At 32.0% G+C, this 16,932-nt stretch overlaps 1 protein-coding gene across 2 annotated transcripts in view; it reads right to left on the minus strand.

Moving 5' to 3' along the window:
* Positions 1-16,932, minus strand: part of LOC144851093 (ATP-binding cassette sub-family G member 1-like) — a 30,696-nt gene that overhangs the window by 1,522 nt on the left and 12,242 nt on the right. For both annotated transcript variants that reach the window (XM_078708617.1, XM_078708618.1), the window contains 10 exons: positions 12,776-12,958; positions 10,059-10,176; positions 9,756-9,945; positions 9,220-9,365; positions 2,861-2,984; positions 2,084-2,198; positions 1,554-1,801; positions 1,090-1,185; positions 492-660; positions 65-165 (listed from right to left, as the gene is read on the minus strand). In XM_078708617.1, coding sequence (XP_078564743.1) covers positions 65-165; positions 492-660; positions 1,090-1,185; positions 1,554-1,801; positions 2,084-2,198; positions 2,861-2,984; positions 9,220-9,365; positions 9,756-9,945; positions 10,059-10,176; positions 12,776-12,958 — 1,490 coding nt within the window. The remainder of the gene's footprint in view (positions 1-64; positions 166-491; positions 661-1,089; positions 1,186-1,553; positions 1,802-2,083; positions 2,199-2,860; positions 2,985-9,219; positions 9,366-9,755; positions 9,946-10,058; positions 10,177-12,775; positions 12,959-16,932) is intronic.

Genomic DNA, 16,932 nt, shown 5'->3' on the forward strand with positions numbered 1-16,932 from the left:
TACACTAAATATGAGGTTTGTAGTTACTGTATTATCTCTAAAAAATATAGAAGCATGCACTTACTTGGAATGGTAGATCTGCCATTGTTTTAGCAAAATAGTACGCTTTCAAACTGTACCAGTAATTCAAGTGTTCTCTTAATAGTACATGAATCTCAGTTGGAACTTAAGAAAAAAAAATTAATTATAAAAACAATAATAATAGGTGTTTTTTGAATATGCATAACAATGTAGAGATATTGCACCTTTAATGGGAACTCTGATAAATATCATTTATAAACAAAAAAAACCAGTTTTAAATGGTTTAATTGCTCTTGGTCAGTGATGTAACACAGGGTGAAAAGGCCCTGGTTCAGTACCAGTACCAGCCCTCCAACGCTAGGTAGTTGCATTGGACTTAAGCTCTGGGGCACCTGGTTAGCCAGCGAGAGATCATAGCCAATAGCCATTAAATAATTAAACAACTTTGTTTACACAGTAGATATACATACATGTTAAGACAGTTGGCATAAGAGCTGTGAACATGAGGAACAGGATTGAGAAGAACAGACATCCCGAGTTGTTGAACGCCTTGCTTGCGTCATTACCAATACCCATGTAGAGTAAGCCAATCAAAACACCAATACCAAGATGTGAAAGCAGACGAGTATGTGTCAGAACCTGAAATAAAATGTTGATTGAAGGTCTCAAACAAAATGTTTGTCGTTTTGCATTTGAAAGAGAAAGAACAGTAAAACCTTGTTCGCACTGGACTTGAAAATTGGTAAATTTAACCAATTGAGGTAACTTTACTCAATGTCATTGGAAAATTTGTCCATTAGTCGAACTTGGATAATTTCACCAAAATTTATTCTGAAAAACTATGATTGACTCGCATGTTGAAGGTCATGTGTTTCTTGATCACTTTAGCTGGCGAGTCTGTTAATTTGACCAAATTAAGTCCAGTGCGATCAAGGCTTATATAACCCTTTATATCCATGGCCTTATATTTCCACATAGTAACTTGTCATGTGGTTCCTATTTAACATTAATTTTTAATCATTATGATGAATCTAATAAACATACTTTTCTCATGCAAAGTGAACTAACCTGATCCCGAATAATAGTTTTCATTGAGCGGACAAAAAGAACCCAGAATTGAGTCATGAAGCCAGTGGCAAAATGAGCAATATCCTCTTCACTTTCCTGTAGAACAAGAAAAATAATCATAAAAACACATGCAATATAATAGCAGGTATTGAGGCATGACTTTGAGACCTATGTGCCATATTGCTTGTGTCCTAAAATACATTACTTCTATTGCCTCATACTTCGATTGTGATATCCTGTGTACATACACTGCACATGTGTTCGATAAAAAACAGGGTACACTATTTAAAAAAAAGAGTGGAGGGTAATCTCCCAGTGTGCTGTCCATATCCTGTATAGTACTGAGAGAACAGTCTTTTACTGAAAAGAGGTCACCCAGTATAAAGAAGAAATATTAAGTCAGATATATTAATTGAAAATCTTATATACAATACAAACATGATACAAAATAAGTTTAAACAAACCTGTGACATTAACTTAGTTGGGTTAAAGCGATGACCATTCCCGTTTATTCTGTGAGCGGCATTGATCGCATTTAGCGACAGGTTTGAATTAGCCTTAAGAAACGACGCAGAGCCAGCTGCTGCAAGGTTACCCAAGTCACAACCTTTCTCCTGATCAGCGCGCCAGTACTCATCACAAACGCCATCATGCACGGCTTTCGACATTGCCATAACGGCATCACCATATTCACCAGAGGCTGCCTCAATCACTAAGAATTCAGAAAAAAATATATATTGTTTTGTATTAGGTGTAAAAATTATACAGTTTATATCACAGTTCAATCAAAGTTCATATATAACAATATATAACTGTCAAATTATACCTTGTGATATTTTATGCTATGAAATAATATGCACATATAAGGTAACTACTAAACTACTATGCATACTAAAACGTAAAATATCCTGTTGCTGATTGGCTGTAACACAACATTAACAATCTTTAAAAAAAAAAAGTAATTAACAGATTGACAACACAATTATCTACTTACCAAAGTCCGCTGGGTTATGATAGGGCGGACATGTGAACCCGAGGGAACTCATGTACGGGACTAATGACCTCACAGATCCGTAGTATAAACAACGACCCTCACCAAGGATGTACAACTAAAGAAATAAAATAAGTAGAAATAAATTATTTTATATATGTTTTGTTTGAGCACAACCTAATGATTTATAGATGATGGATTACTATTGCATCATTATAATTCTGATCATCATTCTGATCATCATTTGATGATAATGATGATATATAAATATAGAAATAATAATAATATTCGTTCTTACATAGCGCTTTATTGCACAATGCTTCTAAGTGCTCCACATTATTACCCCGGCCATTTTAAAAAAATCAAATATGTGTGGAAACATACTCCCATAATGCGGCTAGTAATCAGCGCAAAGTTGTGCCTTGATCTAAAACTGGGTACCCATTTATACACCTGGGTGGAGAGATATTGTGGTATCTCCTACTAATATCTCCCCTTAATCCCCGTAATACAACTCCTTTGGCCTATTATTGAGAAACAAGGCTTGACCTGAGGAAGTCTAGCTGATCTTGTTCAGTTACACTATAATATTAAAGTCATGGGCATAATTATTAATTTTCAATATCTAATCCCATCCTAAATCTTGTCAAGGTGCTTGGCCAGATGCCATGAGATTATACAAGGTCAAATATGGAAAATAACAAAATAATGAAAGCACTCATAAACTGAGTGAAGTACTTTTGCCAACTAATAAGAAATATTAACGGTAATGATTTATACCTTATCAAACATTTCAAAGAGTTTTGCACTGGGCTGGTGAATGGTACAGATGACTGTACGACCACCATGAGCTAGAGACTTGAGTAGGGAAATACATTGGAAGCTAGAAGAACTGTCCAAACCACTGCAAGAAAAAAAGGACAAATAATATAAATAAAAAAATTAGAAATACATTACAATTGAGTGGCCATAATTACATAGCCATAACACGGGCAAGGGTTCGAAGCTCACTCGCTCCATGGTTCAGGTGGTAAAATGAGTCTTCTCGGATAAGGACTAGAAATTAAAACTAGTTTTTTAACATTTTATGCTTTGATTTTATGCTAGATTATTGTTCATTCTGCTCCTCAAAATTTAGGAGGTACTTGTTTTTAAATACATAATGTTCATAGTTACCCAACAACTATTTTAATGATTTTAAATTCATTCTAACCAAATCAATACATAATAAACTTCCATTTTACAGATGACAAGAAATTAATCAATACTATTAATATAATTTATTCTAATGCATTATAGGAAAATGTGATTTCCGTCTCGCTGTGTCTAATGTATTACTTATATTTAAGAAGGCCATTTCAACATTCTACTGTAGTTACTGCAGTAATTACATTTTTTGTTACTACAGGAACATATGAGTATAGTTTTCTTCAATGTAGAGGTTTTTGAGCCATTGTAGTAAGTATGATTACTAATGGTACGCTCGCGCTAATTGCATAAATTTAGTTTACTGCAGTAACTGCAGTAGAATAAATATGACACGGTCTATAAATATATATTGACTGGAGGAGATTCCTTTCTGTCTCGGTTTGGTACACATTACTTAAAGATTAAATACTCTTTTCAATATATTCCTAAAAAGCAATTTAGGATTAGTTGATGCACAAATTCATATTATATAATCTAATTATAATATCGTGACATCTTATGTGAAAAAGAAAATAATGTGCCTCAGTTCGTCATTCAGACAGTTTTATCTGTTTGCACAATGCTCGTTTGATTTCATTCATCATGTAATGCGTAGAATGTCGCATATCATCATCTACAATAATTATCATAATCGCGTAACTGTACTGAAATAATATGTCAATGTAAAATGCCATTAAATCAGTATGTAGAAAAATATGATTGCAACACACGGCTGCGTCATTTAATGAGCAAATGTTCTGATTGCTTTAATGAAATTTAATATAAATTATTTGTGGATCATTATAGCCTGTAGCATAGTTCAGCAGCTTATAACATGGAGCATATCGGCCATGTCAACCATTTGTAGTAACTACATTTTGTTTCAGTTTAAATTTCTAGGCATTTGTAGGTGCTTCATAGTAGGAAAATATTAAAAATTTAACCCACAAAATATCAAACTTTCAAAGTTTTAAAATCTTATTCGATTTTTGAACTGTACTTACTTAATTGTCATAGCAACAAAGGATTTATTCTTTAAGCTTAGCATTAATGTTTTGTATAAGAGCATTATGATTACTTGATTTATTCGGCAGAAACATGTTTTTCATAAATGTTTTCAGATTTTCTCTAATCTTCAAGCTCTTTACAGCATACTTATCATTATTGTATTCCATTTATCATTTAAAGATGCCATTCTCTGAAATGCTATTTTAACACAAGTTGTTAACTTCAGATGATAACTCTGGCTTTTTTTAAATGACAGCTTTTTTTTTCTTTGATGGTTTTTGTCTGTTGCCTTTTTTGTGTACTGCACTGTATTCCAAACTCGAGCAGGATGTAGATTCAACTGTTTTATTCGGGTAAACAAATGTAGATGACATTATATTTTTTATAATATTCCTATATTAATATTATCATTATAAATTGAAGTTACTGTTGTTGCAATCTCTTCAATTGGCTGTCAGCCTTTTGTGAAGTTCAACATGTATAAATTAATTAATTTGTCTAGGCTACAGTAGTTATAGACAAATTTAGTAAAGTAAATAAAATACAAAATAAGAAGAAAAAAAAGAAAGTTAATAGTGAAAATGATCTTGCACTTTCATTTTTCATTACCTGTTAAGCCTCGTCTACACTATCAAACTTTATGTGTCAAAAAAATGTGATGTGCCCATATATGGACATGATGATGTCACATCACTACCATATTTAAGCATAGCACTACCATATATGGGCACATCAAACTTTTTTGACAAATAAAGTTTGATAGTGTAGACAAGGCTTTAGGGTTATCAAATCTTCACTAAGGGGAGAAAATCCTATTTTAGTGTGATTTTCGTTTTTTTGTATTATTATTTTTGGATATGGAATTTTGTTATTCTGAAATAAAGTGATCAATCAATTAACATTACAATATCTATAATGTATTGTTATTGTAATAAAGATTAAAGAAAGTAACAGTGTATCTTTAAATTCTAACCATCAAAATAAATACAGATTTCATTGAACATTGACAAAGTAGATGAAAACCATTAATAACAAGTCAATAACACTCAGTTAGGTTTAGGATCACTATTACATGTCATAGAAACTAGACTATAAGCTGATGTACATTTCTAAAGATGCCATAGTATAAGGGACCATGTCAAAATCATTCTACTGCAGTTACTGCAGTGACTATTTTTTGACAAAATCCAATACAACATTAACGTCAAAACACAATAATAACAATACGTATTGTATTATTCATTTCTCGCTTCCTCTATATTTGGTTATAAATAATATTAAATGATAAAGGTTTGGCATTTCCCTCTAGCTGTTTCCTTTATTTATAGCTTTAGAGTTCTATAAATAAAGATAACGTCTATAAAACGTTAGCTTTCATCAATAATGTAATACTGAAAAGTCGATTGTAATGGTGGACATGCAAATATCAATAAATCAACAAACAGACAACAGACTCCTGAATAGTTGTCTACAATTGATTTTTGAAGATGGCATATGTGTGGGAATACAGAATGGTCCAATCCATATGGCTGTGTGTTTGAAGATAAAATGTACCAAGTGTATTGTACTGTGTATATTGTACATCACTATCGCTGTTCCCATTCAAAAGGACATTTTACCGGAGTATTATTTTATTTGCTTTTATACCATAGGGATATGTCAGCATGTATGTATCGCTCTTCATTTGGGGTATTATTTTATTTGTTTATTTCTCAGGTTGTGCAAAATTGAATAAATAGTAATAATTCTGTTCTAGTACAATTGTACAATTTTGGAATATTTTTGTTGTGTCTTTTGGGGATTGTCAAGATCTCTACTTCTAATCTAAATACCTCGTTCATCCTACACTGTACAGTATCTTTATACATTTGCTAATTTTGTTACAGTAATTGCTCATATTATGTGGACTGTTTTAAAATAATTTAAATGAGATTTCTGTTATCAGGAGTGATTTAACACATAATAAAATGTTCAGTTTGTACAGTTATTAGTACATTCATTTTATTAATAATTAACCAATTTTGTTTATTTTTATATATTACAAACATTGTACTTTCGGATGTGGCGAGTCTGTTAGAAAAAATTTGGGAAGAAGATAATGAAGTAGAAAATACAAAATGGAAGAAAATGAATGCCAGACTAACTCTCAACCACTACCTTATCTCTTATATCCACCTCTGATAACTGTAATATTCTAAACACTCAGTTTAGTTTTTAGTTTTTATGAACAAAATCTATAATGTTGCTGGGGAAAATATAATAGGTTTACAATGCACTTATTAAAATTGGAAAATATACACAAAACATTCATAAATATTGAAATTAAGCTAATAACAATAATCATATTGTTTAATATCCATCAGTAAAAAGGTCATAATTTATTATGATGTGAAAATACAATGAATATAATTATTGTAAAGCAAGATTAACCTCAATATATTCCAATATTCGAAGTGAAAGATCGCTATGGATAATGGTTTAGGGTTAATTGCTTTTGGATTCCATCGTTTATACAGTTACTAGTGTATGTATCTTACGAAGTAAGAATAGCCCGAAGCAATTATTGTAACACTTACATGGTAGAATATAATACCTGAATTCGAATACGCACAGTTGCCTGTGTAGTGCGAATTTTGATTAAGTTATTATTGTTGATAAAAATGACAAATTTGGAAATAAATAAAGTAATGTTTGTAGATATTAGGTACCGGTAATTATATACCACAGAGTGATGTAGCCACAAGATAATGTTGCATAGAACAACTTTATCTTCCTAAGAAGAGTCTCTTAAGTTTTTGGACATACCAATTCCAGTATACAAACTAAATTCTGTTTTTCTTAATCTTGGTAGACTTTCACACAGACGGACTAAGGCTGGAGTAAGGCTAGCGTATCATAGCCTACAGCTATACCCCATCTTAAACAACACCATGGAGTTAAACTCCAGTGGTGCTTGAACAATTTTGATCTTATTTCATGATATTTACCGATTACTACATGTTTTTTTAATACACAGTATTCTAAATTTGATTGCTGATTAAAAAAGGCATACCATAAGCTGCTCTCTGGCTTTTGATCCAAACTACAACCATATACCAAGAATTAACTTTACATGTAATTGCATCCTATTTAATATTATATTAATAACTTCATATGCAATTTCAAAGGCACTTAGGTTCATTTGAGTTAATAACTACATAACGCAATTTCAAATCAAAACAACACAACGTTCGCCGTCATGAGTTCAATACTCGAGTATCATAATTATACATAATCAAATCTTCAGCATGTGTTCTACTTGTTTATTTGATCAATCTGACTGCTATTTGGTTCGGAACCCATTTCAGCACCAAGTTATTGATTTGCTCGTACTTATTAATACTCTAACCTTTAAAAAAAAATAATTCGCACTTGGAAAGTGCTTGATAATGGGTGTTAGATACTTAGATTAACCTATTAATTTAAAATATTTTTCTTAAGGTGGCTTTGAATTAGTTGTGAATCACGTTACCACCATCCAACTAGAATACAAAACCGTGATGTCATGATATCATGTGATACCTTTACTTCGCTTAAAGAAATAATTGATCTGAATTCTAATCTAATATCTCGCAATGTTGGTTTGTATGGCAAATAAACAATTAGTAAAATAAAGGTTTGAGGTACACCATGTGATTCCGAAAAGAAAATATTGTAGAGCTAAGAATGTGATATTTTAGTCTTTATGCTACAGATAAGAAGATTGTAGAAGAACATCACAATCAAAACATCAAGAAATTCTCAATTGTATTTATTTTTTGAAATGCCACTGTACTAAATTTTCACTTGTATACAAATTGATATACCTGTAGGTTGTACTATAACCTGGTCCTGTCGCAAAAATTTAAAACTCCTTCTAAACTCTAATAAATTTAAAGGATTTCAGTTGAAAAAATCTGATTTCAGTTTGAAGATCCTCAGCTTTTATAATTGTTTTCTTTTTTTATTTAATAAAATTATTAAAAGTATTATTATTGTTATTATAAAAGGCTATTCCAAGCTATGTAATCTCTCAAGTATAACAACTGCTTTTTGCGATGCGTCTGTTCTTAAATTGGAAATGGTACGATTCTGTGACGTCAACGAAGATAGAAAAATCCTAAAGTGTGTGAATATTCAGCTTCCTATACATTGCTAACCAGACTTAAATGTCATACTGAAAATTAATGATGCAAATTTCACAAAATTGAGTAAAATTATTTGAACTAGAAATAGAATTGCATATGTAGGTATTATTTCAAATTGTTTGTAAACTGTGCTGTATTCATTTTTGCTGCAGGGTAATTCAACAAGAAAATCAATATATAAACAATCAGTAGCCAATTCAATAGTTAAACGATAATATATATATTCTCAGTAGAATCAGAAATAGCTTTTTAATATTTTCTAATGGAGCATGACAAAAGTATTCTACTGCAGTTACTGCAGTAAGTGCATTTTGTTTAATATACTGTATCATTTTTAGGCAATTATTTGTATTTTATTAAATATGAAAGCAAAATTAGGAAAGAAAAAAAATTTGACCAAATATTAAGAATCAAAACATCAACTGCCAATGCTGTGACCTTATGTTCTCCATGGTTCACATTGAGCCCAATGGGAGGTGATTTAAGTTGTTTACCACCATTTTATGTTCTGAGCTGACTTTCAAAGAAATGGTAATAATTTATGTCAATCTATTTTCCAAAAGAGATTGAACACAAATCAAAAACTGTGGTATTGGTTGTATTTTGGTAGACAAGATAACCCCATCTCAACAAAAAATAACACCCCCATGTACAAATAGAAAAATCCACCACCAATCTAGGTAAAATCAGACATTAAAGTTAAATTTTATTGTAGCATCCATTAAAATGACATTAAGCTTTGGCACAATCAACCTATAATAAAATTGTTATTATTACCTGGTAGGTTCATCGAAGAACATGATTGGCGGGTTGTTAACCAATTCTACTGCTATAGACAGCCGCTTCAGTTGACCGCCTGAAAGGTTACTTGTTCTCGTTTTGGCACATTCTAGCAGTCCCAGCAGACTCATTATTTCTTCCACCTTGATGATATAAAAATGATATAAAAATATTTTATGACATGATGTTGTTGATAAAAATGAAGGAGGCACTCATATTAACATGATGATAAATGATGATGCTTTGATAATAATGAATAATGAGACAATGATAACATAGTGATAAATGATGATGTTACTGATGATACTGTATGCCGAGACAAAATAATAACATAGTGATAAATGATGATGATTGTATTAATACTGAATTATGAAACAATGATGATGATATTATTAATGATACTGTATTCCGAGACAATGATAACAGTGATAAATGATGATGATGATGACGAATATGATGATGGTAGTGGTGATGTTATTGATGATACTCTATGCTCAGACAATGAATAATGAATGCTGAATGTGTAAACGTACCACAATTTCTTTATCTGGAGTTGGTACTGTAGATTTGAGTTTCAGGTTGGCAGACACCATCATTGCTTCCATTACTGTCAGATGCTGCAGTAAATGACTGTCCTGCATGATGTAGCATGAGATCTTACGGAACTTGCTCTGATCACGTGGTCTCCCATTAACAAGAATGTCACCACGCATATTCTGTGTCCTACAATGTACAAATACGAATATGTTTATTATTATCATACATCACACTATCAATGAAATAATAATGTGCCCCAAAAGCAAATTATTGTAACTTGTAAATAATGAAAGACATACTTGCTGCCAGCTAACACATTCATAAACGTTGACTTGCCTGCCCCTGAGGGGCCCAAGATAGCCACAAGTTCTCCTGGTTTCAGGTGGCCAGATAACCCTTTCAATATTGTCTTATTGCCTGCAACATATAAACGAATATATGTTAATTAATAATGTGTGTAGGCCTAGATTAAGATACTTTTTTTTTAAAACTGATTGGTCTGTAAGATTTTACTTAAAAATCCCTTATTCTCCTGATCACCATGGAATCGTAACAAAGTACAATAAGATATTAAGGGAACATTATTCCACTGCAGTTACTGCAGTACTTAACTATATACAGTTACATGCAATTATTTAGCAAGCTTCCTTTTGATAATCATACTCGCTGTTTATTGCAGTGATACCTTCAACATTCAAACAAACTAAAAACACACATTATTGCAGTAAAAATGTAGTTACTGCAATAAAAGAAAATATAATTACTGTTCATTCTGCCAACTATAAAAAATTCAATATTATACTGAACACCTATGTAATGTGTTTGTATTCAAATAATAAATAATTGTGTGAATTGATGAATTATTACTGTATGCATATACAAAAACAGCATGACAATCAAAATTGCATAGATATCATTCATTTTTCTACTTGATGCAAATTGACCATGTTTTTGTAGTTAACATGTAAACCTACACCATAGACTATCACAGAATTGTTAATATTAGGTTAGCCAGTATACTACTCAAAATATCTATATCTAGAGATAGATTATCTCGGTCCCTAGATCTAGGGTAGCTGGTAAACCCAAGGTATATCTTGCAGGTGAATCAAGCAAAGGCTTTTAATTAGTAGTCTGGAAATGATCTATGAAACCTTGGCAATAATTACTTGTAAACTGAAATAGGACACTGATTAAAAGGTTAAAAGAACATGTAATCAACAAGAATATTCATAAATAAGTCATAAAATAATAAATATTTTAACATTTTCAGCTAATTGTAGCAGTAAAGTAAACACCTCCAATTTCTGTTTTTAAACTATATTTGAAACACATTTTAAACAAAAATATGGATTTCAATAAACTGTAACCCACCGGGTATTGGTAGCTTAGGCAACTAATTGCAATGTTTCGAGACAACACAGCAGGCAACTGAATGTTATTTTCTTTGATAAAATAAAATAACACAATCTTATGTAATTGGTCCATTCAATAATATGAACAAAATTATATTTATTTATTATATAATATTTTTTATTATTCTTTTATTTTGTTATACTTCCTAATCTGATAAAGAAACAACCTCTCACTAATGGGTTTATTTGGCTGTACAGTACATATAGTACATTGCAATGTAGACTATGATATTAAAACCTAGTGGTATCAATTTGCAACATACACAGGAGGTACTCCAGAATGATTGTAAACACATTATTACCAAACCTAATGGGACAGAGCTGTAATTAAGGAAAGCTGGATCAGAATACAATGTAAAATAAGATATATTCAAGCATGAGAAAGCAATATAAATATACAATGGGTATCTAGACATATCAGAACATCCTATTGGTGCAATTTAACTTGACCTTGTGACCTTTTTGCACAATCTACTTAACTCCTTGATGATGTGCACTACAGTTTCTCCTACTGATGTAATATGACAGACGGTTTCTTTTTCTTGCAATCTTTTTTTTGTCATTGCATCATACAAGTTGATTGTGCTTCCACTTTGAGGTTTGAGGTTTGAATACTAAACAATTCCTTCATTGTTTCACTATTCGAGGGTTTGAAAAGGGAGTGGATATTGTATAGGGAAAGGGGAGTGGAGATTGAGAGGAAAATAGGAGTGGAGACTGTAAGGGAAAAGAGGAGTGGAAACTGTAAGGAGAAAGGGGAGTGGAGACTGTAAGGGGAAAGAGGATTGGAGATTGAGAGGAAATCTAAAAGTACATATACGTACGTAGTATACTTTTTGGAGCTATATGTATTGGCAATGTCATTAAATTAAATAAAAAATTCTAAAATTAGTTTTAAATCATAACCAGATTTGTCTGTTACTACTGACTGTAGGCCTATGTATCAAATTTCTAGACAATAACAGCAATCGCAGACAAATATCTTTGTACATACAGTAGTTTAATAGTTCTCGGTCCTGGGGCAACAAAAAATTAAAAGGGTTAGTCCAGAAAAAAAGATTTCAACAACCTTTTGCATCAGTTGTGGAATACAACAGTGACTGAGAGGGCAACCAAATATCAGACACTGGTTGCCCTAAGGCAACAACAAGTCTTGATTGTGTGAGGCCTGTCTGCACAGGTTTTAACATTGCTCTTGGTCAACAATGATGTGCATTGAAACAGTGCTGCTATCAAATGAACATTTAATCTTAAATGTTTCCATTTGTTTACAACCCAGTGTGAATGTGGCTTTAATAATAATATTACAGTAGTTTATCCAGGCAATCTGGACAGGAAACAATTGTAGAACAATTATTATTAATCATTTCAATAACAAATATTATCTTTTATGGCCATTCAAATATTTTCCAGACCTGAAACATAGGATTAGACAACAAAAGAGATATACTTCAAGATAAAGTGATCCAATATACAAGAAAAATTGCAATAGAAATGTTTTTATTTTTTTGTATACAACAAATCAACAATGAAAACATATATAATCAAGAATTAAAATTAAGGCTTAATATGAGAAAAGTCATAGTAAACCAATTCCTTACCTCTGTTTCGGCACATAAATCCACCTTCTTTTACATAGTAAGAGATATTGCGGAATTCTAATGATACTGGATTTCTGTTTGGTAGATGTGACAACTTCTGTGCCTCCATTGTTCGGTTGTCAACTTTCTTGAGAACACCGTTGGTGGCAGTGGCAACTGGTACAATCCCCTTAGGTTCATGATCTGAAACAAACAACAGGAAATATTCATACACAGTACCCAATTTCCCCCACAAATCATCATAAATAGCAATAAGTAGCAATTTATTCTATCTTTATCTTTATTTATTTCATAAAAAAGAGCAGTACAATAAAAAATAAAATGGAACTCAAAAGAAAAACCTTAAAATAAATTGTAAGTATTAAATGGAGTCCAGTTAAAAGTTGAAATATAAAATATTTTTTGTACAAAAATATCAAATGCTCTCTTCTGGGAGAGCAAGGGCTATTGTCTGTTTATCCAGGTAAGTTAGGAACGAAACAGACTGCTAAACCATGAATCTGCAACAACAAAAAAGCAATTACGAAATCTATTTTTACCCCTCTCTAAGATAAATTCTAAGAAAAGGATCAACCTAATTTGGTTACACAGAGATGTCAAAGTCATTGTCAAAGTCAAAGTTGCTAGGTAAATAAATAAACCAATAAAACATTCATTTTCTAATCAATTGTGATAAAAGGAAATGTTAAAACAAATGGCTTTGTTTAAAATGTAGGAAGGGGATGTCATGTCAGGTTAATGATCATTAATAAATCACAATTATTTCCTCACTGAAAATTAATTTTGCTATTGGTTTGGGTTTTGAAATAAAATAAATTAAAATATTATATTATGTACAATATGATTGTTTAGAATAGCTTTTTTTTTAATAGCTTTTATTTTCTCTACTAAAATTTGTCTACAAACTAATTGCTATGGTATTACTGTAAATATTATTTAGGTCACTATAAGCGCTTAATAAATCCATATAGTTCTAACCGTGACAATAGTAGGCTGAGAGCTGCATCTGTTTTAGATTAAACTTGACATTTGATGTTGGACATTTGTATATTAGTCATAATTAGTTATTTATGATATCATATTTCTGTAAACAACTGTCTTATTTTGTAAATATGTATATGTGGTGTCGGTCAACCAGGATTGTTTCATGGAGAAAACAATACCATTGCCTTGTAAGCTTTATAACAAGAGCTTGTTAAATAAAGGAAGTAGCTGTTAAATATTTGTTAAGAATATAATAAATATACTACCAGTAAATTTATGGAGTGTAGTAATTTATTAAATATAATAGATAAACAATAACCAGAAAGTATGTACTATTGTGTTAAAATAATGCAGGTACAATTTTCTATTTCCAGAGACGCAACTACAAAAGTACATATGTGATTTCAAACTGAACTGTTTTATTAGTTACAGTATTTGGTTGTTAACAGCTGTTAGCTTTTTAGCATGGTGTGACTACAAACTAAGGGCCTGTTCAGACGTACGGAGTTATGCTTTCGTATCATAGGTTATGTACAACTCAATGTTTGAATTCAGTAAAGATTTAGTGGAAGCCACTTCTTTCACACTGACGTTTCATTCGTTACAACAGCTCAAGGTACAAGATTCGTTTTTGACGCATATGATATGAAAGTCATGCATCAATGATTTTGACAACTAATCAAAACACTCCATATTGAAGCCCCAATCAGTGACACTCCAGTTCAATTTTTTTTTCCCAATTTTATTCACTTTATCATGTATACTGTGATGAAGTTGACAATTAGGTATAAATAATAGCAACAAAGAAAAAGTTCAAGTGTCAATTACCAATAACTTGGTAGTTATGTCACCAACTTTCCCAGGTAAATCTAAGCCTGAATGAACCCTACATGCCTATCAAATTGATATACTTATATAACTGTCTACAGTAGCTACTGTAAGAGGGACTTTACGAAACACGACGGTTAGGGGAGGACGACGAATATCCTGTGTTCGCTAGAGCATAAAATCATATACAGTCAACATAGCCGTTTTATTAGTTACGCACACTGCGCGAAGACGACGACTTGCAGTATCTCTCTCCGATCCCTCCCCTGTCTCGTGTCGCGGAGCCCTTCTAAATCGCTTGACTCTGGTGATACAGCATAGGCCTAGCTAGGGCCTTGCATTAAAACGCCGCTTTTAACACAGCCATTTTAACCCAATCAAAATGTTATATCATTAAACAATTAAATTGGAAGTTCAAATATTATTTAGAGTTTTGAAAATTCCACGTTTAAGTTTAAGGTTAAGGTTTACATTATTTCTAGCCCTTCCTCGTAAACAGGAAAATGGCAACTTTATCGTCCTCAAAAAGTTAAGACGACGGATTTCACGCTAAGCTCCGCCCACTTTGTTAAAGCTTATGCATAAATTATTCATGAGCACCGTCCTGTGGCTTCCCGTCATGTTTCTAAAAGTCCCTAATGGCGTACGCAGTGCGCATGTCTTCCACATGTACACTGCATGTTACATATCTATAGTATATCAGCTAAATGACTCAATATGCTTTTAAGAACTAATACTTTACTCATCATTGTGGAAAGGTTTGATTACGAATCAAATTGTGCTATACTTTTTCTGAACATCATTTTCACATTACTAAACAGGTGAATGTTCCATTTTAAAAGCTTGTGCTAAAAATAAATTTATAAAATTATATTGTAAAATTGAAAAGGTCAAACTATTTATTGCATTAGATGTGGAGCTCATGCTATAACTAATGTTTGCATGATAAATTACAAATACTTACAATACATCATTCGTTTCCGCAGGAGTTTTTCTTTTTTGGTATGCTATTTTAATCTAACTTTAAGCCATCATTTCATCTTCATCAACTCAATGTAATTAAATTTACTTGCTGAAGTTCAACATAATATTACATAACATTCCTCGTTGATAACAATTAACATTATGAGTCTTAGCACAATGAAATCCTACATTATTTACAAGCTTAATTATATCTACTGACATGTGTTAATTAAGCTAAGTTTAATGGGCAAAATAGATCAAACCTTGCAGTGGTGTACATCCCAAAGGTAGTGATTAGATATTAAAACAAAGAGCAGTATGATAACATCATTTTTTTTTACAAAAGAAAGCTTGTGAAACATGTATGAATGAAAGAAGCAAATGGAGAATATATTTCAAAGATGGATGAGAACAACTAGAAGGGAGGAAGAACAAATGAAGAGAGGAAGAACAAATGAAGGGAGAAAGAACAAATGAAGAGAGGAAGAACAAATTAAGGAAGGATGAACAAATGAAGGGAGGAAGAACAAATGAAGGAGTAACAAATAAGGGGCAGAACAAGTGAAGGAGGGAGGAACAAATGAAGGAAGAACAAATGAAGGAAGAACAAATGAAGGAAGGAGGATCAAATGAAGGGAGAAAGAACAAATGAAGGGGGAGGAAAAAGTGAAGGGAGGAAGAACAAATGAAGGAGTAACAAATAAGGGGCGGAACAAGTGAAGGAGGGAGGAACAAATGAAGGAAGAACAAATGAAGGAAGGAGGATCAAATGAATGAAGGAGGAACAAATTAAGAGAGGAAGAATAAAAGAAGGAGGAACAAATGAAGAGAGGAAGAATAAAGGTACAGTAGGAGGAACAAATGAATGAAGGATAAGCAAGTGAAGAGGGGAGGAACAAATGAATGAAGGAGGAACAAATAAGGGGAGGAACAAATGAATGAAGGAGGAACAAATAAGGGAAAGAACAAGTCAAGGAGGGAGGAACAAATAAGGAGAGGAACAAATGAAGGGAGGAAGAACAAATGAAGGAAGGAAGACTACAGGAAGGAGGAACAAATGAAGTGAGGAACAAATGAAGTGAGGAAGAACAAATGAAGGAAGGAAGAACAAATGAAGGAAGGGTAAAAACAAGTGAGGAAGGAAGACCAAGGAAGCTTGATGAGTAGAGGCAAATGATGCAAATACTGTAGTATAAGAAAAATAAACATTTAATAAATACAAATGTAAAGATAAAACTGTTTTAAAATACAAGGTCATTGGGAATAGAAATGTGTTGTTCATAAAAGAATATCCAAACCATGATTTGAACCAAGACCTTTCTATCTGAAAGCATCTATAACCGAGGTCAATATTCACGCATTTTTACTGTTTATTCATGATT

This window comes from Antedon bifida, chromosome 8 (assembly GCF_963402885.1).
Source record: "Antedon bifida chromosome 8, ecAntBifi1.1, whole genome shotgun sequence".
Classification (NCBI taxonomy): Eukaryota; Metazoa; Echinodermata; class Crinoidea; order Comatulida; family Antedonidae; genus Antedon; species Antedon bifida.